The following is a 24,193-nucleotide window of genomic DNA, read 5'->3' as shown; positions in this document are numbered from 1 at the left end:
AGGCTCGTCTTGTGGCTGCCTAGGAAACACAGAAACGCGCTGGACGTTCACCTCCATCAAAGCATCTAATCAGACCTCATTGAGGGAATCCTCTGGGTAGGCAGAGGGTCTGAGGAACGCGTGTTGCTCACGGGCTGAGTTGGCTGCCAGCACGCGGGTGACCTGGCATGGCCTTTCCCTGGGCTGGGTGGGGACCGGGGTCTCAGGAACTGGGTGCGTGAGGAGGCAAGTATTAACTCTCCTGTTCAGCTGGGGTGGCTGCCTTGGTTGAGGTTTGGAAGTGTCGCAAGCTGTTGATGCGAGCCTTTGGGACCCATTTATACCTTCACCAGGATATCTACCTCGACCAGTGCAGTCAGCGTTTTGGTCAGCCAGGCAGAGGCGGCACCCCAATCCAAGGCAGCACTTGTGCTGAGCTGTTACATTCCTACGATTTTTGTCTTTCAAAGTGCACACCCTTAACTCCTCGGAAGCTCTAAACGCCAGTAAGAGAATGCAAGCCCGACGTCCCCCACCAGAAGCGGCGCCGAGGGGCCGGGCAGGCCGCTGTCCGAGGCCGCCGCTGTCCGAGGCCGCCGGCTGCTCCCCTCCTGCCCGGGGCCGGCCGCCTCGAGCCGCCGTAGCCCCCGGCAGCCCAGCCCAGCCCGGCGCGGCCCGGCGGGGGAGCGCGGGGCCGCACCGCCCCTTCCCCGCGCCGGGGCCCGCCCCCGCCGCTACCGTTAGGGGCGAGGCCGGAGCCGGCAGCCTCCGCATGAGTATGGCGCGGCCGCCCCGCCGCGGGCAGCGGCCCCGGCCCGTGCTGGGGCTGCTCCTCCTGGCGCTGGCCAGGGCGGCGGGGGGCAGCGGGGAGGCGCCGTCAGCAGGTACTGCCCTTCCCCTCCCCTCCCGCCGTCGGGGCAGAGCAGGCCGCGAGCGGGGCGGGACAGGGCGGCGGCCCTGGGGGGGTCCCTGTCCCCTGCCCGGGCGGGCACAGGCTGGAGGGGGTGTCCTCGCCCCCCGCCCCGTGAAGAACATGGAGCGGGGGGACACGCTTCACGCTCAACCCCCCCCCACCCTCCCCGGTTCTTCCCGGGTCTCCTTCGCCCCCGGTGCGGCGCGACCCGCTGCCCCTGCGCAAAATGGCGCTGCCCTACGGGAAGGCCGGGGGCTCCGCGTCCCCCGCCCCTGCCCGGAGCTAAAGTCGTTTGAGGGGCCAGGCGTGTCCCCGAGGCGCTCCGCTGTTTTCTCCTGCTTGCCCCACTTCAGTTTCCACGAGAATTTTCGGCTTGGCAGCACCTTGTGGGACAGGCAGGGCCAGCGCCGGGGACCGGCGTGAACAAAGCGGCCGCAGGCGCGGGGAGAAGTGCCTGTGGGGTCCCTGTCGGAGGCAGCGGTTGGCAGGGCGGGTGCCACTGCCGGGGGAGCTGGCTGGGCGGCTGCCTCGGCCCCTTTGGCTTTCTCATTAGCTCGGGGTGCAGAACAGATCGTATTAACGAGGGCAACGAAAACCCTAAAAGCTACCGTCAGTTGTAGTGGCGATATCTATCTCAGAAACTGCTTCCCCCATTGCCTTGGGGTTCCCGAGTCTTGGGCGTCCTCCGGGTTCTGCACCAGCTGCGGATTCTCTTCGCTGCTCATAATCTCGAGAGTTGCTCTCCCAAGTGTGTTCTCACGGTAGCGAAAATCCCCCTCTTGTCTCACACTTACCTGTTCAGAAGCATCTTTCCTTTTGGAAATGTGATTGTTTCACTGTATGGAGCTGATCTCTCGTTTGAAGCAAATTATTTCTCTCAAGAAAATGCCTTAAAATTAAGGGGAGTAACAAAATATTTGCGGCGTTGTATATGGAGGACATTACTTGTAATGTGGATGGGTAGTTTATCCATAGTGGTAGAAAATCCTAATACACCCTGCAGAGAAGGTGTGGGCAGTCTCAGCAGCGTTTTGATCCCGCTAGAATATTGCCATTTCCTAGCACTGATTATCTCGGTTTTAGCCCTGGGCAGTGCCCAGCCTCACCTGCTTGCTGCATCAGTCGGCAGCGCTTCAGAGACGAATCCTTTTGCAACTTCATCTGATGACTTTATTGGAAGTGCCTGTCAAGAGTCAGCCCTTCTCTGAAGCATTGTGCTCCCTCCCGCTGGCTTTGCCGTGGATGAAAATTAATCGGATTGTTAATTTTTCACAATAAAAATGCCTCAATTTTAAGTTTAAACCATTTTATTTTAGCAGGATCACCTGTGGATGCTTTAATTCTGAAATGTCTTAATAAACTTATGTAAGAACATCCACACAGGTATTTTTCATTGGCTTAATGAAATTGTTTAAAAAATAATTTAGCCTAAATTCAGCTTCCTTATAGAGACAGGGCAGGTTTTTACCTGCAAACAGTATCTCCTTGTCCAGATTGAGACTTGTGCACATATTCATTATGCTGTTCTGAATGTATGACAGTGTTTTAGCAGTTATTACTGAGCTTGGCTTAGACCTACATTTTCTATTCAGTGAGCCAGATGATTCCTTCTGTTCAGATCTGTAATTATTTCCTTTATTCTTCTCTTTAATTATGTTCCTGGAACACTCCTGTAATGCACTGCAGGGTATATTTTACACATGTGTATAGATCAGAATGTATGTTATTCTTCAGTTTGCTCCATAAATCTTTTAGGTGCATTTCTGCTCAAAAGTGCAATTCTGAAGATCTTAGGGGCTCAGTAATGTTTCAGGAGAGTTAGACCTCAATTAGCATCCCTAATTAAATGACTTATGTCAAGCTACCAGTGCAGTTGCCTTATTACATGTCATGGCTGGACTGTGTCTGGACAACTTGTTTTCAAAAGGAGAGTTGTGTTATTTAACATTATAAACATTTCTGAGGGAGAGGAGTATGATTTCTGCCATCAGCAGCTGTGTCATGTGCTAAATGACTATTTTAATATGCAAGCCTGTGTACCTGCTCAGACTCCCACAGTTGCACTCACCATTGGTATAAGCATCTACTCCGGTGGAGTTACACCCACTCGTGCCAGCAGTGAATTTGGCCCACAGGCCCTATTCCAGTGCCATCAAAACACTGACACCGAAGCCAAGGTTTTATGGATTACATTTTTTAAAAGTATCGCTCTAGTTTTTTTTTTTTTTTTCCCCCCACGGTATTGCAGTTTACTCTGGAGCCTAAATTACTTGATTAGCAGTCTAATTTGAATTTTCATCTAAATCAAACTGAAAATGCTATTCTGCAGCATAGTTTTTACATTTGATTATCTGCAAATTGTTTGTGATTCCCTCAGCACCGACAACAATGAAATGGAGAAAAATTACACATTTGTATTTGATACATGCTTAAAATTAACTTTTCTGCCCCCCACCCAGGTAGAAACTGTAGCTTTTTGCAGGAAATGGATGTCATCCAGAAACAGGATGAAAACTGTTATTGCTATGTGCAAAACAGAACCATTCACTTGCAGTACCTTTGGTCAACTCTTCAGGTAAGAGGCCGTTTTGGGAATCATTCAGATGTGCAGTACATTTCACGTGAACTTTTGCCAGAGAAGTGTATGATCAGTTAGCAAGATCAAAGCAGTATCTACGTGTAATTAGTAGTTTGAACGGTGTATAGGTAGGACCATGATAAAAATGTGGCATTGTGATCCTCTGCTTTGGGTGCAGTGAGGTTTGGTCTCTGTTAGAAAGATGTCAACCAGGCTTATAGTATGATGTCACCCAAATATTCATTTAGTGTTGCGTATTATTTTATCGCAGACCTTTTCTGCTGATGGGCCACTGTTAACCTCTGCAAAAAATGTTTTTGCTTATCATCAAATGCCTTTATAAAACTTTTGAGTATAAAATGCAGTTCTGTGACTCACTTGCTGTAGCATACCAAGCCACAAGTATATGAAGTATTAGATCGTGACTAATGGAAAAGCAGCAGTAACAGAGGGTCATCTTACAAGAAGCATGCTGAGGGATCAGCACAAAACAATATAAAAATCTCTTAACGCTGGAAGCAATAATAGCTAAAGGCACAAGCTGACTATCAGTGTGGGTCCTTTTTTTTTTTTTTTCTGAGAACTATGTCTCCAGACAAGGGAAGGGAACAATTTCACTTCATCTCTGTTGGAGGAATTTGCTTTTAGATACAAGAAGTGGAAGATCCCTTTGTTCCAAGGACTGTTTTCCTCAGGAACATGCTGCAGATGTGTCTACGAATGGTTGCAGACTTTAGGTGGTGAAACCCTCCAACAGTCACACAAACTTTCTTGGAGTAAATCTTTAAATAGAGGAAGTTCAGGGGTTTTTTTCCTAACTAATTGCTGGCTGACGTGTTGTCTCTTCTCCCAATTGAAGCCTGTTTTATTACCTCTTGCATCACTTTTTTGTAGATGGGTATTTGTTGTCTAACAGGCCCTGAGCAAGAGCTCACAATGAATCAGAATCTTCAGGAAGATCATCCCATCTCAGAAGATCAACAAGATCTTTTACCAGTTTGGTGGGGGAGGGTGCTGGGAACTAGTAAGAAACCCCAAAATACCTGACAGGAATGTGCTTATATTTTAAATTTCTCATCAGAATATGTTTAATTTTCCTTATCCCTCTTCTGTCCCTAACATGAAGATTGAATTATTAACTACAAGAAAAGCAAGTCCAGTTTCTTAGGGTTCAGAAGAGGAATGGGGAAGCATATGAATATCCACAAAAGAAACTGGTCAGTCAAATATTACTGGTTTTGTTAGGAATCTGTGTGTGGGCAAGCGTCATGGTAAAACCAAACCCACCAAGTTTTTGAGTGGATTGAAGCCTCTCTGTAGACTTTTGCTGACACTGGGTTCTCTGAATCACCTTCTAAGGCCTAAACAATTACTATATAGTTCAGAAAAGCAAAAAACCCAGTGATTCAGAATACTTCTCTGTGTATTCTGTTGTTTTTAGATAAGAGTTAACAGCAGAGAAAAGTTCAGGTTTGAGCCTATTTCAGAAAAAAGCAACTGTCGTAATTCAGAAACCGTCTTTGAGTTTGCTGCATGTGCTGTTCAAATCTTCCGGAAACCAGAGACATCTACAGAAACTTTCATAAGCATAAAACAATATGGAGAGGATATTTGTTTCAGAATACAGCCCTTCAAAACTGAACTGTACACCGTGAGTGTGAAACGAGGAAGTAAGTACAAACACTTTCAGTTTAGATTACAGATAGACTGGTATTGCCAATTACTGAATGTACCGTCTCTTCTGTAAGAAGACTGGGACTTTTCTGTTGATATTTTGTATAACCAACATTTCAGATTAAATTAAGTCTAAAGTCCATTTCTATTTTTTTTTTTCTCCCCTTTTTTCAGTGCTAGATGGAAAGCTCTTGTTTTTGTTTGTAGCTGGAATTTTTCTGTTCCATTTTGCAAACAGCCTGAGCAGGTGAGTACTAGCTGCTGGCTTTTGACCTTCTTTCCCAAAGTCTGAGCATCTTTGGTCTGTTTCTTAAGCTAAAGAGGCGGTTCTTTGGGAAAACGAGATAAGGAAGCTGAACATATATTAAAAATGGCTTCACTTGTGTTTGGAGAGATTGGGACATATTTTGGAATGCTGCACTCGATATATCACTTTGCTTTGTTAGGGTTCCTGTATCCAAGCTTCCTGCAATGGGCTACACCAAGACAATCCTCAGCGAGCAAGTGTGTGGATTCAAAGAAATTCTCTCCCCCTTTTGCAGACCAGTGAGGTTAGCTGAGTGCTAAATAGTGATGCCTTCCTGCAGCGAGAAACGCTTAGGATGAGGTCATCTGCCTCCACCTTTGTGCCAACCTTTCCCCATCGTTCTTTTGATGCACATTTTGCATAGCATGTAAGGGAGGATACTTCTTGTTACAGCAAAACATGTGTCCCATGACTTCAAAGCAAAATGAGTCACAGATTAATTGTCAGGAGGCACCTCTAAAACAAGCAGAGCAGCAATAGGTTTTATAGCATTAACTCTGAATCAAAAAGTCAGACTTTATAAATGTATAAGCTTAGAAAAAAAAACAACTTGTAGGTTTGTGGAGGGTCTTTTTTACATTTTAAATTAAAAAAATAAAACTTTGCTTGCAGTACAGAACCATATCGGTACATAGAAGAAAATGAAATTACTAGAAACTAGAAGGTCAGTGAAATCAGAAATAAATTACTAGAAACTAGAGGGTCAATGAAATCAGCAATAGTGTGAGCTTTAAAAAAAACAACACAATCTCCTAGCCTGTAACAACTCCAGTGACCTTAAGTATCTGTTGGGAATTTTTCCTTACACGGATTTAATATCTAAACTGGGCCTGTTAACCATGTAACTACAACTTTTAACTTCCAGCTGTCTTAAGTTCTTATTGAGGATCACTGCTGTTTTTACAAATGTTGGCATCTTAACCAATTGCAAATTATACTTCTCACCATATTCTCTCATTCTCTTGCAGGAGTACCAAGTTCTTTTACCTTTCTGGAATGATACTGGGAGTTCTTGCTCAGCTAGTCTTTGTCCTGTTGACTCTTAAAAGGTTTATTCCAAGGGTAAATCTATATTTATAAAACAAAATAATAATAGTCATCAACATCATAATATAGGAAGTGAAGAGTACAGAGCCAGATTCTGATCTTGCTCTGCTTTTGTGGCCAGGTAACGCCACTGAAATGACTGCAGGATTTCTTGCGTCAAGTAAATATAATTAGGTCAGAATCAAGTTCTAGTTAGCTTGCTCCTGAGTTTACAGGAGACTGTTGATGTACAAGAAGAGTTTATTCTGAAACAGATTATTTTTACTGAACTGGAGCTAAGCTTACTTTTGAATCTCTGATAATCAATCTAAATCAAAACGTAGTTTTATTGGCAACTGGGATGGATTCTCTTCCATTCATCAGAGACGATTCATTGCAAGGCAGATGTGAACTTTTACAAAGTCCATGCATCCCCACAATACTGCTGAGATATGTTAATTGGAAATACACTGCAGTAGGCTTATATGCAGTTGCTCCACTTAGAACTGGTATTGTTCAGTTGTAGAGTGCAGAGCACTGTACAATGGAAGTCTAACAAATCATAAGCCCTGTAGGTCTACCAAATATCACATCTAGTTTTGCCTTAAGAGTTCCCTTGCACAATGGTCCTGATTATGACTTGACTTTTTTTTAAAGTTTTGGGGTTTGTTTTTGTTTTTCCAGCACAGTACCTTCTGGATCTTAATGAGTGGCTGCTTGATGTGCTCACTCTATTTTATTTACTGCTTCAAAGAGAACATGCAGTGGTTGTGGTTGGAACACAGAAACTACTTATTGGGTAAGAAAATGATCAAAAAATGTGCTGCAGATTTTGGTTTAATTTAGTGGTTAGATGAATACCTGCCCATAAAAACCAAAATCAAGTGACTCATTTTTCTCCTAAGCCATGGATATTGGAATATTCCAAAGGTTCCTACATTCACTCAAATGAGTATTTACGCATATTACATCATTAAATAAGGAGTTTGATATAGTGGGCCAGCAACAGCTTTAAGAGCAGACTTTGCCCATATTATTTGTTCATTGATTTGCCATCATCTGCATTCCCTGTGACAGCAAAAGAGCAGCTACGCTGATTTGTATTTTGTTGGATCTAGGAACTGGATGCATAAATTGCTAACTGGATGTGGCTGCAGGGGCTGACAGATCTACTGATCTGGCACCTGCCTTGACATTCTTGCATGGGGAAGATTCACGTGCAGCTCAGCATTAGCTGAAGGCTGTTCATAGATCACCTTGTGAGCTCACCGCACACTTTTGAAATATAAAACACAACATAATGCAGGTATCTGTAAGAGAACACAAGAAACAGCAGGCTATACTTCACAGCAGTTACAAACTTTGTGAACTGATCTAAGGAAGTTTATATGGGTAGTTTCCATCTTTTTCTCCACATCCTTTTCTGCTTCTACAGGGTATCTTTTGGCTGTTGGAGGTACCAGCTTTGCCACTTGCTATCAGCATGGACCGCTTACCACTGAACTGAGCATCACCTTATTCTCATGGATGCTACAATTAACAGCCTTTGTCTTGATGTACTGTGGTGTCACCATACCTCAAGTTGCGTATGCAGTAATAGCAGCCAGCCTCTGTTCAAAAGGCCTGTGTTACCCCCTTGGTGCTGCTTGTCACATAGGCAGGTTTGTATGTACTTGTGAGTGTCCAAGTTCCTGTATCACCAAGAAATACTGGAGCCTGATAATGAAAAACCCCTTACACTTCAGGAATGACTGATGACTTTCTAGTTCATGTTTTTACCAGATGTAAGGCTGCAAAAGAAAGGGTTTAAAGCCCTGAGACACAAGAATTTAATTATTTTCCATCTGGAAATTCTAGATGTGAGTTTTGTTCCTTGGAGAATAGAGAAGTGTGACTGTGCTCTCACATACAAACGTATCACCTTCTACTCTGCAGCATATGGTAATGAAAACATTTCTGTTCGGCTGATTGATTAGACCATAGCAGTAGTGTCTTGGTTTCATGTGTAGTGAGGGAATCTGCAGGTAACATGCCGAATCTTAGGGGATAAAACAGTGTGCTATCACTGAGGAAGCAGATGTTAAACAGTGACAGTCCTTGTAGGTTAGATAGTGTAGAGTTCAGAGACTAAAAACCTGTGTCCACAAAACCAGTGGTTTCCATTGATTTTAGTTTTCCAAGGTTATGAGCCTAGATGTACACGTCTGCCTTGAACCTGTTATCACTGTGGAGACATTCCCCCCTATTCCCAGAACCCCACTGATATTGTGGCACTTAGAATGGGAACTGCTTGCAATATCATAGACTGGTTTGGGTTGGAGGGAACCTTAAAGATCATCCAGTTCCACCCCCCAGCCACGGGCAGGGACACCTTCCACTAGCCCAGGTTGCTCACAGCCCCGTCCAACCTGGCCTGGAACACTGCCAGGGAGGGGGCAGCCACAGCTGCTCTGGGAAACCTGTGCCAGGGCCTCACCACCCTCACAGGGAAGAATTTCTTCCTTACATCTAATCTAAATCTGCCCTCTGTCAGTCTAAAACTGTTACCCCTCATCCTGACCCTTCACTCTGTGATGCAGAGTCCCTCCCCACCGTTCCTGTAGCCCCTTTCAGCACTGGGAGGCCGCTATAAGGTCTCCCCGGAGCCTTCTCTTCTCCGGGCTGAACACCCCCAACTCTCTCAGCCTGTCCTCACAGGGGAGGTGCTCCAGCCCCTGAGCATCTTCATGGCCTCCTCTGGACCTGCTTGAGCAGGTCTATGTGCTGGGTGCCCCAGAGCTGGACACAGCACTGCAGGTGGGGTCTCACAAGAGCGGAGTAGAGGGGGAGAATCCCCTCCCTCGCCCTGCTGGCCACACTTCTCTTGGTGCAGCCCAGCACACGGTTGGCTTTCTGGGCTGTGAGAGCACATTGCTGGCTCACAGTCAGTTTTCCATCCACAAGTACCCCCAGGTCCTCCTCTACAGGGCTGTTCTTAATCCACTCATATATAGACCTTAGTTTACTAAGTATTTTCATTAGCAATATGGGAAAAACATGTTTGCTCATCCTTGAATTTGAAGCATGTTTTATCACAAATACAATACTTAAGATTCTAAAAAGTCCTGCCAATTTACATCTGTTTTTCACCTTCAGTACCAGATTAAGAGTCTTTAGTGCAGACTGTTCCACAGCTGTGGACTTCAACTGAACTGCAGAGAACCAGGAAGAGGCAAAGGCCAGAACTGGCATAACCAAAAGAATGAAAAACCAGTAATTTCTTTTTTAGTCCTTTACACATTGTTTAGTTTTGAAGAACGAACATATTGCTTTGCTCTTGTACTCTTTTTAGATACTGCAGTGTGGACTGGGTTGAAGCTTTTTTACTTTAGGTAGAATTCATCATTTGTTGAAAACTGATTTTTGCCTGCAGCTGAGAAGCATGAACTGTTTCAAAAGCAACATATGGGATCAATACTTACTTACCTGATGTAAGCTCGTTCAGCTCACTCTAAAATCAGTAAGATTTGGCTACAAGTTCACAGAAGCCAGGACATAACCTGTTTTACCCTGAAACACTGTAGTTTGTTCTCCATATGGACCTCTTTTTGTTTTTCATGAACTGATGCTTCTATAAAGCCAAAAAGCACTGAAATACAGCTCTACAAATCTCTCTTAGGAGAATAAGGAGCTTTTTTTCCTGTTTCAAAACACGAAGCAGAAGCACCAAACTGTGAGGCCATGATGCCAGATACATAGTTCAGAGCAGCTGATACATCAAAATAACTAAGAACCTTACATTATTTGTTAAGATCAAATCTGATCCCACTGAGCCAGCAAAACCTTTACTATGTAACCTGAACAAGGGCTACAATTCATTCTCGCTTTGCAGGGAAATAAGGAGGAAAGTTGAATGCTGCTGGTTGGAGCAGGTGTTTTTATACAGAGCTGAAAGTTTTATGGGCATCCAGCCCTTGCTTATCTTAACTCATCACAACATTTAAATTGAAAGCAGTCGACAGAAGGGAACAGAAGATGGCACACTTTCTAATTGATACCTAATTATATTATACATCGCTACGCAGCAGCTAAAAAAACATCAGATTGTAAACATTTTGGCCTCAGACTACTCAGTTTTGTAATTTAAAGCAAGATTTAAGAAAAGCGATCTAGTAAACAACATGAACAACTCATAACAGACTTAGAGCACTGCTTATCTTCGAAGTTACATATGCAGACAGGGTTTTGATTCAGCCCATGTCTCTGCACAGACACATTTTGCATACTGCACATAAAAATGGCTGAGCAAGCAGCCATCTATTTAATTCTATGAGATTTTAGTCCATGCATGCACAATAAAGATGTGATCCAAAGCTCATTAGGTATCATTCTGTGGAATTCTACAACTTTGGTTAATACCTAGGGTAAACAGGCTAGCAAACATGAGACACCTTGTCCTAAAATTTTAATGCAAGAAGGTAGCTTGTCCTCTTAAAAGGATAAAAGTGATTAATCCATGTTAATAGCAGGTAGTAGAGAAAAAAGACAGACAATAATTATGTGCCAGAAGACTAGAAATACTGTTTTCATTTCATTCTAGAAAAATGAAGAATTACTTTAAATCAAAGAAGTTATTGTTTAAATACCTTACTGAAGAGGAGTATCGAGAACAAGGTGAAACAGAAACTATCAGAGCCCTGGAGGAGCTGCGCTCATTCTGCAGGAACCCTGACTTCCCATCGTGGTTAGCTGTATCCAAACTCCAGTCCCCACATAGGTAAGAAAATCTGGCTTCTCTAAACCAGGAAGCACATTGTACAGACGCTGTTACACAGCAGACCCAAATGCTACTTCAGGCACTCTTCCAGGTGCATTTCTCTTGAATGCACTCAGATGGGCACGTAGCTTTATCTTCTCAAGTAATCCCACTAAAGATCACAGCCACACCACTCAAAGATATTACTTGCTGGTGGTATTAAGCCCCTGTTTGTTCCTTCCTGACCATAAATTATTCTGAGAGCATGCAGGCTTTCACACCTAATTCATGGTAATGGCAGCTTTCCTTAAACAAACAAGACAAATATGGGTTGGGAAGGGTCAGATAAGTGCAGCCAGAAAATCCTGCGGAATATATAATTAATCATAATAGCAGTGTATTTCTGTCAAAACCAAAACTTCCAAGATACCAGAAGCAGAGTTTCACATATTAGCAAGCCACCATGTCTTGGCCCTTGTCACAGAACCAAGTGTCACAATTTCAATGGAGCCCCAGTCAACTTGGAATTTAAGAAAAAGTTAAAACTAGTTTCAGAACCTTCATCTTCCTTGGATGGGCACTCAGACAGTCCCTCTGCCAGGTTTTACAGATTTATTGTTAAATCATCTTATTTTCTAAGCTACTTGCGTTCTGTAGCATGATTGAAAGATACAAAAAGTGAAAACTCACTGCAGTATTGTAAAACAAAATACTGTCAAATGCACAAAACAAACAACCGAGACACATCTATTTTCTATTAGTTAATATAGTTCTTCTAAACTGCTCACTATAAAAATACAAAAAGGAGAACCAACAAAAGTCTGATTTAAAGGCGAGTACCTCTTCAAGCTTCCATTGAGCATGAGAAGATAGTTCAACACAAGACAAACCTGTAAAACGCAGCCAGTCCAACTCTGTTCCCCATTTAGACTAACAGTGCTTCCAAGAAGAGCGAGGTGACAACATTCATCTCACAGAAATGTTAAGTCTAAAATGTAAATTATTGATCAGTTTACCAGAACTCCAGAATGTAGCTGCATTTCCTTTTACTTACATTTCTCTGATGCTGTCGACACTTACCCAGGTGTCAGAACTGCCGTCTGTTTCCACACACTTGCCAGAAACCTCCAGCTCCATTCTGTCTTTTCAATGTAGTTGTCCACTGAAAGTAAGATTTGTGGCAAATTGAAATGTGGAGATAGTGCTAAGTTCATGCTGTGTTCTGCCAGACCTCCAGTTCGGCATTCACATGGAGCAGCTGTAGAACTCCCAGCCTGCAGCTCCAAGTTCCCCAAAATCAGGAATTCTTTGGCAAGACTTTAGCTCAGCTTGCCTGGAGTGTGCGTGCAAGCACTAGAAGCACAGCAATGTAGGAATGCAAAGTGCTTACCATTTTTCCTTTCATTAGCAGTATCAACTTACCTGAATTCTTTCAGCCTTTGCCTCAGACATGCTACAGCTTTAATTTATTTTCAGAAGCTAAAGTAGCATCTATCCAACTGTCCAAATGCTTGTTCTGGATTACCCCACGAGTACTGACAAGATGAGAAAACAAAGTTAGATCTTCTTGCTTAGTCACAAGACCCTGCAGATGGCCTCCAGAAGACCAAAAGTTACTTATATAGAATAGACTGAAGACTGAAAAGATGAGGCAGGAAAACAAATCTTCAGTGTCGTTGCCATCCGTTGCCATTTACTTTGTTGTTCAGGACTCCCTAGCTCACGCTGCAGCTTCCCCTCATCTACACTGCTTGTGGGCATGACCTTACAACATCCCTGCTTAACTGGCAGTGTCCCCTCCATTTACAGTTTTTTTTTTTTCCCATTTATCAGCTGATCACTTCTCCCTTTAAAAATCTGGCAGGTTTGCAGGTTTTGTTCTGGGATGTCCCCATGTTTCACCTGCAGAAGCAAAGGCGCATGATGAGGAATATGGCATTGGGAGCTTCTTCCTGGAAGAGCAGCTCTTTGAGACAAGTGCAGAATCTGAGCAAGATGATCCAGCCAGCTCCATCCATGAAGGAGATGAGGAGAATGAAGATGAAATGCATGCACACATTTCATTTCCATATGCTACTGAGTTGCTCTGAGCTTTGGGAAATAACCTAAAATAAGGAGAGGGAAAACAATTTCATCCTAGAAAGGAAGGATAAAGACTGAGAACTCACACTTGGTGATTTCTTGTAGTTGCTGGTGGACAAACAAGGATTTTTGAAAAAACTGTTTCCTTTCTCACTGCTGTTACCTGATGAGAGCAACAGAAGGAAACCATAGGGACAGTTCAAGTGAAGAGGATTCTCATGCTGTTGGTACTTTAACTGGAGATGTAAATGTTATTTATTTCCAGAGCAAGTACTGCCAGCAGCCTGTCCCACCAGGATGCCTTTTTTTCACAAGGATACTACCTCTACAAAACAGAGAATCTGTTTTGGCTTTTTTCATCATCAAGTCCTCTGTGCCTGAGCACTAGAGGGAGGAGAAGCCATTATTAATACTCTACTTTTAAGTACCCTATGTGTCAAATGCCATTAGTGTGCTGATAAACTGTTTTTATTGTTTATGAGACTTCTTAGTGCTAAACACCAATAGAGAGTTAACACAGTTGAACAAGGTTTGTTTGCTTTTCTGGCTAGGCTTGCTGTCTGTAGCTTCATTTTGCCTCTCCACATTTAAGATTCCCTTACTCATCAGAACCCTGTCTGACTTTTCACCCTCTGCTTGTATCGTTCTGTTCTCAGTCTCTGCTCTAGTGACACTGCACTTTGTTCTTTCCATGTCTTTGTTTCTTCACATACTTTTCTTCCCCCTTCAACACGTTCCTCTGCTGCAACTTTCTCCAGTCCTCTGCTTCTCCATTTCAGACAGCTGCAGATGATTTAGGAGTATTTCCATCCCCAAATGTATTTTTATTACTGCTTTCAATTTCACCATCACCTTACCTCGGATGGGTACTGCTCTCCATTCCAGGCCTCTCAACGGCCCACAAAATGGCTGAGGCTGTTTCAGCTGCTTGGAGGAGCTGCTGTCAGCAGAGATGGGGTGGTGCTGCAACCATGTAATTGAGAATACAGATAAACACAGCTCCACTTTCCTCAGAGTACTCAATAGTGTGCTCATTCAATAAAAAGCAGAAAGTAATTCCTGGCAAAGCAACGAGGGAGGGATACCTGCCTCCCACCTCGCTTTCTTTTGCCCTCTTTGGGACATGGCACAGGACATGTGTGGGGAGGAAGAGAAAAGAACAGAGAGAGAAATTTAGACAGTCAGATGTCTTCCACTTCATGTATTATGCAGTCCTAGGGCAGGGAGTAGCTCATGTCCCCTCAAGTTCATCCACCTTCAGAGGTCATTTTCTTCTTTTGTTCTTTAGACTATCCCTATATTCTTCTGTCCTGACCTTGCTGTGTTCCTTTACTGTCTTCCAAACTGCAGAAAACAAAAGACCATTAATTTTGTCACTGTCCCACCAGGAATTGCCAGAGGTGGGAAGCAGTGAGCTCTCCAGAAGAGCATGTCAGACCAGGATGTATTTGTTTTAAAAGGGACATATTTTATTTGCAGCAGCACGACTTCAGCAGTGCGTGCACTACTGTAGTTTCTCATTGTCCATCAATGGACAAGGGAGAAAATCTGTTCCCTCTAAACAGTACTAACCACATTCCAAGAGCTCCTCTGTATCAAACAGGGCTCAGAGTTGGTACTTGAAAGCCTTACATGGTTCCTATTGCTTCCAACTTTGCTTCATTTTAAAAGGGACTCTTTGATTTTACAGTAAAGAGACACTTAACACCCTTTTGTGCTGTAAATTTATAAATACGTATGTAGAACCTATAGCATGCTTAGCAGAGAGAAGCCCTGTCAAGCAGGTGATCCAAAATACACTCACTGTTCGGTCCACAATGTTCAAAAATAGCGCAAGAGTTCTGCTGAGGAAGGCCACTAGCAGTTAAGGCTCACTTCCAAAAGGCTGCTGCTACCAAACTCCCAGCTAAATTGCCACCCAGGCTCTAGCAGTCAGGCTTGGCCTGGGGGGTTCTGTTGCTAGCAAGAAGCTGTTGTGAAAATAGTGGAAAGTCTCTATCTTTGATGGTTTGGGAGAAGGATGGAAACTCCCTGCCGAACAATGATCTTAGTAGGCTAAAGATTCATTTTACCTTTGCTTGTGTCACCATTGTGAAAATGAAGTACCTGAAATTGTTACAGATTCGTTAAAAAAGAAGAGATGTCCTAATGTTAAATGGGGTTTGCATGTTTTAAAGTACATGGTTTTTTTCAGTGTACTTTGTAGTTAGTTAAGAACTCCTATCCATGTGAATTGAGGCCAAGGGGAGAATCAGATTTGTCCTAGCTTAAACCCACTGTTTTTCTGTATATCCTCTTTACTGAGGTACTGATAATTATCCTTCCATAAGTACATAGTATGTATTTATATACAGTGGCTGAGATATTTTACTTAACCAATATGTTAAACAGAAAAGCTCCCCAAAAATAGGCAATTACATTTTTCAGACACTGTCCCTTTTTCTAAATTACTGAGAACAATACCACAGACACCTACTCCAACAAGGAGAAAAAAACCGAAACAAACAACCAACATTTTTTGTAGTTGTGAAGTCCATCGTTTGCCAGGGATGGGACAATACTATCCAAAGTAGAGCAAGAAACTACTAAGTACATCCAAGACAGAAGTGCAATGACATATGTGAACAATGACAACTACTTCAGAGGATAGCTAATACTGACCTTAAAAATCCTCCCAAGCCTGTTCCAGCATTGGAAGCATTTCGTAAAACAAAACCCACCAAAACCAACTGCTGTCATTCGAGCCCTTTGCCAGCAGTGAGTTTACTTGCACAGTGCTCCTGTGATATATGGAGATTATATAGGTTTACTGTAAGACAATTATCATGTACTGTCCAGTGTTCAGCCAGAAAATCTGGGAACAGAATCTAAATGTTAATCCATTGCCTTAACCAGTATAAAAGCCTTTTTTTCCTTAACAACAGATGAGTTACATTTATCTTCTGTTTCATGTTTTTTTTAAAAAAAGTTAGAATTTGTATTTATTTTGTATTCATGGTACAGCATACTTGATATACTGTCTTGTACTTTCAAGATTTTTTAAAAATAAAAATATTTTTCAACTCTGTGGTTCTCCTCCCTTTATGCATTTGCTCACTTAGAACAGTAGGACATAAGACAAGGAGGAGCCAAGCAAATTGGGAGTGTTCATGTTCCAAGGTTTTCTCCCTTGGAGCAGATTTAAGAAATGGTAACTGTACATTAGCTGTGGTTGCTCTGAAACAGTGTCCCCTCTGCCCTGACTGCATTTTCCCGAAGGAGCTTGCTGTTCCCGTGCCCCACACATGACAGATCCAAACCGCTGCAAAGCCAAATTCGAAAGGTGATGAGTGAGGTCTGGCAGCTACACACGTGAAACAACAAACCAAAACTAAGATCCCTCCCTGTCATAGCTTTTGTGTACATACAAGTTAAGCAGTTAATATAGTAAAAATGTAATCGTTCTACACCTAAGAAAAAAAAATTCCAGACAAATATATAGGGCAGGTGCAATAGTGCAAATATATTTCATTAATCAGAAATAGAAATGGGAAGTATTTCCATACAAGCTGACATGACCTGCACTTCGCAGCCTCTCTCTCAAACCTGCTAGGTGACAAACATCCATTGTCTTTCACTCATGATGTCCTGCACACTTCTGTATCAGCCTGTTTATGATGCACGCTGGTGTGCATCCTCTACATTCCCCCCACCCCACAAAAAGGAGTCTGGGCCTACGGTCAGATTTTATCGTGAAACTGATTTGAACACCATGCAAGAGTAGTTCCCAGGCTCTAGGTTCACTATCCTCCAGGCACCGTCCTCCAGTGAGCCTAGCAAAAGGGCATTATCACTGAATTATTTTCAATTCAGGTGATTATGTTCATGGTTTTCACCGTAATATGAGCAAATATAAGTTCAGATTGATACTATTAAATATATTATGGATATTTTATATTTCTTACCACAGTTTTTACAGTTTCACAAATATCAAAACCCAGGTGTACATGTCCATTTTGCAACACAGAATGACTATACAATTCCAAAAAGAGCAGGCATTTCAAATACACGATTCTGAAGTGTAAACACAGTGTACAAGCTCTTCACCTCACAATCCAGGTGGTATGCAGCAGCAGCTGAGGTAACACCATACAGCATGAACTCAACATATGGTTGGTTTGCCTCAAGATGATTTGTAGCATCCTTCTGTCCTGTCACCTGTTCAGTCTTTAGTTCTCCCCCAAGTTATACAAACATACAATAAATACATTTTTGATTTTAAAGGACACTTAGACAAGTCATGAGGATTTACGTGAGTACAGTACATTTAAGTTCAAGTGCAAAAAAAGTAACTAGTGGCTAGTCGTCGATGTTTCTTTTTATTGTCTATGGTGTTGGTCCCAGGCACCACCAGAACACGGGTGGTTCTAAAAGCACAGCTAAAGCACAGCTACGGGACACCCCCTCTGTCAAGCTAACCCAATGTCAAGGTGGGTAGGAGTGCGTGCCCCCTCGTCTGCTCAGCCGCTGCTGTCTTTACCCCCCAACCCTGCGCTGCCGTCAGCCTTGCCTCTGGGTCGCCGTGCAGTGCCACAGCACGCACCTTCCCCGGGGAAGGCCTGAACCATCACACACCTCTGACTTCAGGGAGGGTTGAGCCACACTCACTCAGTCCTGTAGAAGCCAAGTGCTCAGAGTGCTCAGAATCTCCCAGGAACAAGCTGTTAACATAAGCAAATGGGCCAAAACACTGTCCTGACTAACCCCCCCCGCCCCTGACTCCTCCCTGAGCCCAAGGATTTCCTTCCAGCAGCAATTTTCACTATGCACCAGCAACTGAGCTGGCTGCAGTTAATATTGAAAAGCGTAATAAAACATAATCTAAAGTCTTCCAGTGTTTTCTCATTGGGCAAAGTAATTTCCTAAACATACCACAATTTCGTTGCGTTTGCTTCCTCCTGAGAATCTCTCACTCTGCTTGATTTCTGCATCAACAATTTTGCCCCTATAATCCTAATCATCAAGACTTTCAGGTGATTCCTCCCTACCCCCACCTTCCCTAGGCACTTAAAGCTTACTGTTTTCTCAATAAATAACCACAGTAACTATACTGCATTAAATAAACCATTGTATAGATGATGAAATAAAAAACCTAAAAGCCAGTGTGTCCATTGAAACCCTTGATCAATCTCAGGTTGTGCAATCTTGATCAAAGATGCTTGCTTGTCTCAGTAAAACATCAAATCTAAAATTACCCAAACACACACAACCTACACCCAAATGAAGGGCTGCAAGCGCAGAGGGTAACTTCTTTAGAAGCCTTCCTCCAGCTTTTTTTGTTTCACTAAAACACCAGTTCAAAATCTTTGCTTCGCAGAACTAAACCTTTATCTCAAACAAGATAACATTAGCTTCAAAAACATATTCTTTGAATATGTGTGTATTTTACTTAATCCATCACCATAATATGAAGATACGCTTCCTAAAGCTACTCAGTTTCTGAGAACTCTTTACAGAGACAGTTCATGCTGTTCCTATATTTATTGGATCTGATATTTCCTAATAGACTATGCAGGGCAACTCGGTCTCTCTCCTAAAAAGTCTATTCATTTTGTCTTGGGAACAAATTCAAAGAAGCAAGTTATCCAATCAAGTCAGACACTCTGTGCCTCAACAAGCGAGGAGAGAACTCCCTTGTTTCTACAGACTGCAAAGCAATCTCACAGCACTTGACTCAGCTTTAGCAAAGCAGCCAAGAATTCTTCCTACCGTTAGATCCGGCCACATCACTTCCCTCGAGAACTCCGAACTTTTGGCTTCCCTGCTCGTGTTGCTCTGTGTAGTCATATGAATATTCTTTATATAGTTAAAAGCTTGCACTGCATCACATTATGATCGTTAAGATGAAGGAAGTCCTACTTTTGAGCTCCTACTCCAGCATTTCCCAGGTGAGAAGCAGAATTCCATGCACTGGATTTGATAAGATGAGCGCGTCTCAGGGCCCTGCAGCAGCAGGCTGAGCATCATGATCTGACACAACGCGGTCGCCATCTACTTGGGAATCTGATGTTGCTGTAGGCGTTGGTGCTGAACAATTTCTGGACTGCCCAGAATCTGTCGGATTTTGGGGTTGTCTTGCTGAGCTGGCTGATGAAGCACTGCAATTCTCACTGATTTTCTAAAGAGAGGGGAAAGGATTACATGCAGAAAGTAAGTATAAACACTCACAGCACTGTCCCCAGTGGTATACCCCCAGATGCATTCAGGCACTTCTGGAAATTCACAAAGCACTTACTTCGAATGCCCGCAACATAACAAATTAAACTTAAAGCAGCAAAGCAAAAGTAGTACATTTAAATCCAGATGACACTAATAGCAAGCAGACAGTAACTTACCTTCCATCTCTTTTCCTAACTGCACTTTCCCAAGAAGCATGCAAAAAACAAACTTGTTGTGTTTCAAGGGAAAAAAAAAACAGTTAACTGGACTTCAAAGTGTTATTTTGACCAAACAATTCTGTAACATTTTTTCACGCTCCTTAAATATAGCTTTCCTCAGTAGTTCCCTCCCTCCCCAAAATATTTCTCAGACTTTTGAATGGCAGAACATCCTGATGTACGATTCCATCCAGTCTACTCAATCAGGTCTTACTAAGAAACGTAAGGGCACGCTCCCCAGGGTGGAAACAGCAAGCCTTCACACCAGTACATTTCACATTAGAAGATGATAGACCATCTATGATTACTTGTTTTGCACTGAAGAACAGAGAAAATGGCAAGCATGTCCCGTTGCTTGAAGGAGTATAAGCAAGCACTAGCAAAATCAAGCCAAAATCTTAATGAAATAAGAAGGAATAATTTTCGTCACTAATACCATTTTCTGTGCACTGAGCCTTCTGCCAAATGATCTATTTTCATTTTAAAGAGGCTATTTAACAAATGTAATAGAAGAGCCGGGTAGCCTTTTTCTCATTTCAGTATTCAATATCCCCAGCCTAAAGTAAATGACAGAGCATAAAACCTGTGATGTTTTGCAGAAGGTTTGTCTTTTTGGGGCACTGAAACAGGGAGAAGAGATTTTCGAGAACACAGATAATGAAAAATATACTATAATGGGGTGCACTGAATTTTGGCACATCAGCAAGAACTACTTTTGTATCAGCACTGTACTTTTACAGGAAGGAAAGAATAATGAATAGATGATGTGCCACAGAGAAGCCAACAGGCACGAAAGCCTTTCTGGCCTCTTCACCATTCTCAGAGAAGCAGCTGGGTGGTGTCCAGCAATGTTGGACAAGTCCCCCTCAGACACCACCCAAATGCGAAACATTCTCTTCTTGCCACGTTCACTGCGTAAGTTCTGTGTGACTGCTTTTCTCCAATGTCTCTTTTTAGAAGGGGGATAGCTTATACTATCCCGAGCTTATACAAGACCCCGAGGGTGTTTACCAGTGGGAAACAGAGCACTTTCTCTGGACAAATGTCTTTGATGTCAGAGACCCAATGATATCTTCAGTGTCACTATAAAAACTACATTCTTGACTCAGGGAAGTTTGAAAACAAACAAAAAGCCCAACCAACCTAAAGGAGACATGCCTGTAAATATATTTTCAAGAATAAAGACAAGTAAGAGAGGCAGATCGCTGACCAGGTGAAATTCCTACACACTCTGCTCTGCTGATTCACACTCATACCCCAAATTACCCATTTCTAAAGACAGCAGTCGTGGAAAAAGCATTTCTGTGTTTACGCCTACCGGGTGCATAAGAAGGAACCTCGCCCACTCCTTCCAGACAGGTAAACACAGTGGTTTTAACCTTAACCATGCTGTTCTAAAACTTGCATTGACAGCATTTCCCTACTTTGCTTAAGCAGTATGCTTCAGCTCCATTCTGAAAGGCATATCCAAAGCATTAGATGATAGTTCAAGATCCAAGTCCATCCAATCACTGATGAAACTAAAAGCATGAAAAGGTATTTTGAGGGGAGACTGGACAGAAGGGAAATGGTGTAAAGTAAGCATCAGCAATCAGATATTTTAAGTCATGGAAGGCTCTTATCTGGTTTAACTTTATATAGAAAAAATAACTTTGAAGAGAAGGCTCTGTATCCCATCAGTAGTTGTCTGGAACAGCTACTTCTGCAACAATGTAGACATTTGACAGCATCACCCAAGGAAGCAAAACTAAATAAAAATCATTCCACACTCTGTTAAACAGCTGTGCATCTTCACGTTCAATTACCACCTTGTAAATTTTGCAAAATGCATAACTCACAAATTCCAAATAATATGAAAACAGATGTAAACTTAAAGGAAATTCAAGTGTATCCAAGCCTGTACAACACAGCCTTTCTACATCTCTCCCTCTCCTCCCATCTTCAGGAAGATAATACTTGCAAAAATAATTATTCCTGTTGTACTATATATAGAAAAAACCCTCTATTTCATGCAGCATTTCAACTACTGTTTCACAACTTGGAATTTATTACAAGCTGACAGAGAATGCCTGCCAGGTACTAACATATTTACACAGCTATAAAGGTTTTCAAGCGTCCAACAAATATATAACAACTTCCTGTACATTAGAAGATTACCTGCAAAGGCTGATTCTCAGGAGTTGGACTGGTTTTGGATAGTTTAACCATCTCTTTTATCTGGTAGACAGCATAAGCTAAGGTAACCCAAGGAGAAGAGCTGATGCTCCAGGCAGGCTTGTTCACATCCTCTTGCTCTTCTTGGTGTTTAGTTTTCTTTAGAGGGAGCCTGGGCTCAGTCCGAGGCATGATATCTTCCGATTGCTGTTGTACAAGGTCAATAGTTGCTATGGGAACAGGACTGGAAGGCACTGGGATCCTTTCTGCCAGCATTGTCTTTTCTGAAGTTTAAAACAAAATAATCACTGGCAACAGCCAACAAGTTTAAATGGGAAGCAGACAACAAATGTGAAGTGTTTCTTGCTTTCATAACACGGTTATCACTGTAATGAAAGCAGAAGACTGGCACAAACAGCCAGAAGTGAGACATGCCACAATCTAGTTAAGGAAACATGGTGTGGATGTTGTCCTACAAGCAAGGCTGTTCTGCAGCTGCAGCGAGGTGTATTAGATGGCTGCATAAACAGGAGCAGCTAAAGGCTATGAAGTGGTCCACTTGTTCTCAGCTAGCTATTAGAAATATGTACTTTCATGTTATATGGAAATTTAAAAGAAGTCCTTTTCATGTTAAATGCAAATTGAAAGTCTTTTAGACCTGTAGCAAACTTGTTTCTCTGCATAAAGCCTGCATCTTACAACTCACTTGTACTCATAGATACACACTGTCTTCAAGCAGGAACTATTTGTGAAGTCCCATAGCTGACATCATCAGAACAGCTGTTTCTGATCTTAAAATTTCTAAACCTACTGATTTGACTTAAAGAAGTTGTTTTACATCTTCACCACTTTTTTTTTTTTTTTATTTTATTTAAGAAATAAACCATCTCTCCGTAGTTACCATGGTGTTATGCAGTTAGTGAGAAAAGAACAAGGTTAGAGTGACACACTGGAGAAGACAAAATATCTGTCACAGAGTTTCAGGCAAAGGATGAAATCCTCCCAACAGACCTTTACCTCTAAGATCTTCCAATAATCTGAAATAGGTTTCAAAACTGTCTTGAAATGTCACCCATAAAATGACTTACATGACCCCACACAATGTGTCTTACAATCTTGAAGAGACAGGGTATTTATATATGAAAAGTAATTAAAGGGATTGTTAGAAACTGTTGGTTATTTTAAGTAATAGCTGTATGTTCTCTGCGAGTCTGTAAATAACACATTCTTTAAATCTTGAGAAACTATTTTTTTGAGTAGAAATATTTTACCGATTCAAAAGATCTTTTTCCAAAATTATAAAATCGTATTTTGTTTATAGTCTCTTTAGATAGTACTGGATATTTTAAGCAATGGCTGGATGTTCTCTAGTACTGAAGAAATGAAGAGACTAATCCTGCCATGCACTTGACAACATGCTTAGTTTTACTCATCCAACTGGTCTTGTTGAAAGCAACCTAATTACTGCCACCCAAAATTAAGATACACACTCTTAAGATGGGCAGTGTGTAATAAATGAAAACCAAAGACTGAAACAAACTAAATAGAATAAGGCAACTAAGAACAAACTATTCTTTTGTAGGTTCACATGTAATTAACTGAAAGTTGATGGGAAACTGCAGCAGCAAACAACCTTTTCACTTCTCCATTTTTTGCTATTATCATCTGAACCGAGGTGAAGAAAATTCTAGCAAAATAAATATTTGAACAGTTCAGTACGGGCACCTTGATAACCAGTCAAGGACAATTCATTTGATATTCCAGGTAAAGAAAATTAACTTTGATTTCATACTCAAAGCTCATATTGGGAAGTAACATTTGGGTAAAAAGCAGCGCAAAAAAATTCAGAAAAAAAAGACTTCTCAGAATTTGCCACATTTTTGTTGTCTTGCAAGAACTGTATTGATGCCAAATCCTTAACTTTGCACTAAGTATTTAATGTCTGGTTAGTCTTTATATTAATAAAGGTGGAGATGAAAAAGTTCAAGTCCACCTGAGGGGAGATTTCTCAGGTGCCAGAACAGAACTGAGGCAGCTATAAGAGTTTGTGTCCTTTGAAGCCCTCTCTACAATTTGTGGCAGAGGTGGCTTGGACTGGTAGAATATGAGAGCATGCAGTAGTCAAGGTGACCTTAAAGAACTGATGCAACTGAAATGACTCACTACAGCTAAGACTAACCTAATAGATTCCCAGAACTGAGAGGACATACAGGTAGTAAAATGTTATGCTTTCCTCCTATTGACATCCAAGAACTCATGCTGCCCTTCTTAGAACAGGAGCACATCACCTCAATTTCTATCGTTGCTCAGGAAAAAACTTCTTACTTGA

At 42.2% G+C, this 24,193-nt stretch overlaps 2 protein-coding genes across 7 annotated transcripts in view; one reads left to right on the top strand and one right to left on the bottom strand.

Moving 5' to 3' along the window:
* Positions 1-736: 736 nt before the first annotated feature.
* On the top strand, positions 737-23,603 carry NEMP2 (nuclear envelope integral membrane protein 2). 3 transcript variants are annotated; one of them, XM_074910629.1, is made up of 9 exons: positions 737-863; positions 3,352-3,467; positions 4,912-5,140; positions 5,319-5,391; positions 6,420-6,513; positions 7,162-7,276; positions 7,913-8,138; positions 11,057-11,233; positions 23,447-23,603. In XM_074910629.1, exons 1-9 carry the CDS (start codon positions 752-754, stop codon positions 23,460-23,462), a joined length of 1,158 nt encoding a protein of 385 aa, XP_074766730.1. In that variant the 5' UTR covers positions 737-751; the 3' UTR covers positions 23,463-23,603. The 3 variants fall into 3 exon arrangements, with proteins under 3 accessions (XP_074766730.1, XP_074766728.1, XP_074766729.1); XM_074910627.1 differs by lacking the exon at positions 23,447-23,603 and adding an exon at positions 13,077-16,359; XM_074910628.1 differs by lacking the exon at positions 23,447-23,603 and adding an exon at positions 13,077-16,359 and having other exon boundaries at positions 1,976-3,467.
* The window catches only part of MFSD6 (major facilitator superfamily domain containing 6), a 30,905-nt gene continuing 23,484 nt past the window's right edge, over positions 16,773-24,193 (bottom strand). For 2 of the 4 annotated variants that reach the window (XM_074910624.1, XM_074910623.1), the window contains 2 exons: positions 21,868-22,148; positions 16,773-19,451 (listed from right to left, as the gene is read on the bottom strand). In XM_074910624.1, the coding sequence (XP_074766725.1) occupies positions 19,269-19,451; positions 21,868-22,148 (464 nt within the window). In that variant the 3' untranslated portion in view covers positions 16,773-19,268. Of the gene's footprint in view, positions 19,452-19,668; positions 19,721-21,867; positions 22,149-24,193 lie in introns of all 4 variants that reach the window. The other 2 variants (XM_074910625.1, XM_074910626.1) reach the window with 2 other exon arrangements.

Source organism: Athene noctua, chromosome 7 (genome assembly GCF_965140245.1).
Source record: "Athene noctua chromosome 7, bAthNoc1.hap1.1, whole genome shotgun sequence".
Taxonomy (NCBI): domain Eukaryota; kingdom Metazoa; phylum Chordata; class Aves; order Strigiformes; family Strigidae; genus Athene; species Athene noctua.
The sequence above is the reverse complement of the archived record's forward strand: the minus strand, read 5'-3'. Positions and strand labels throughout refer to the sequence as shown.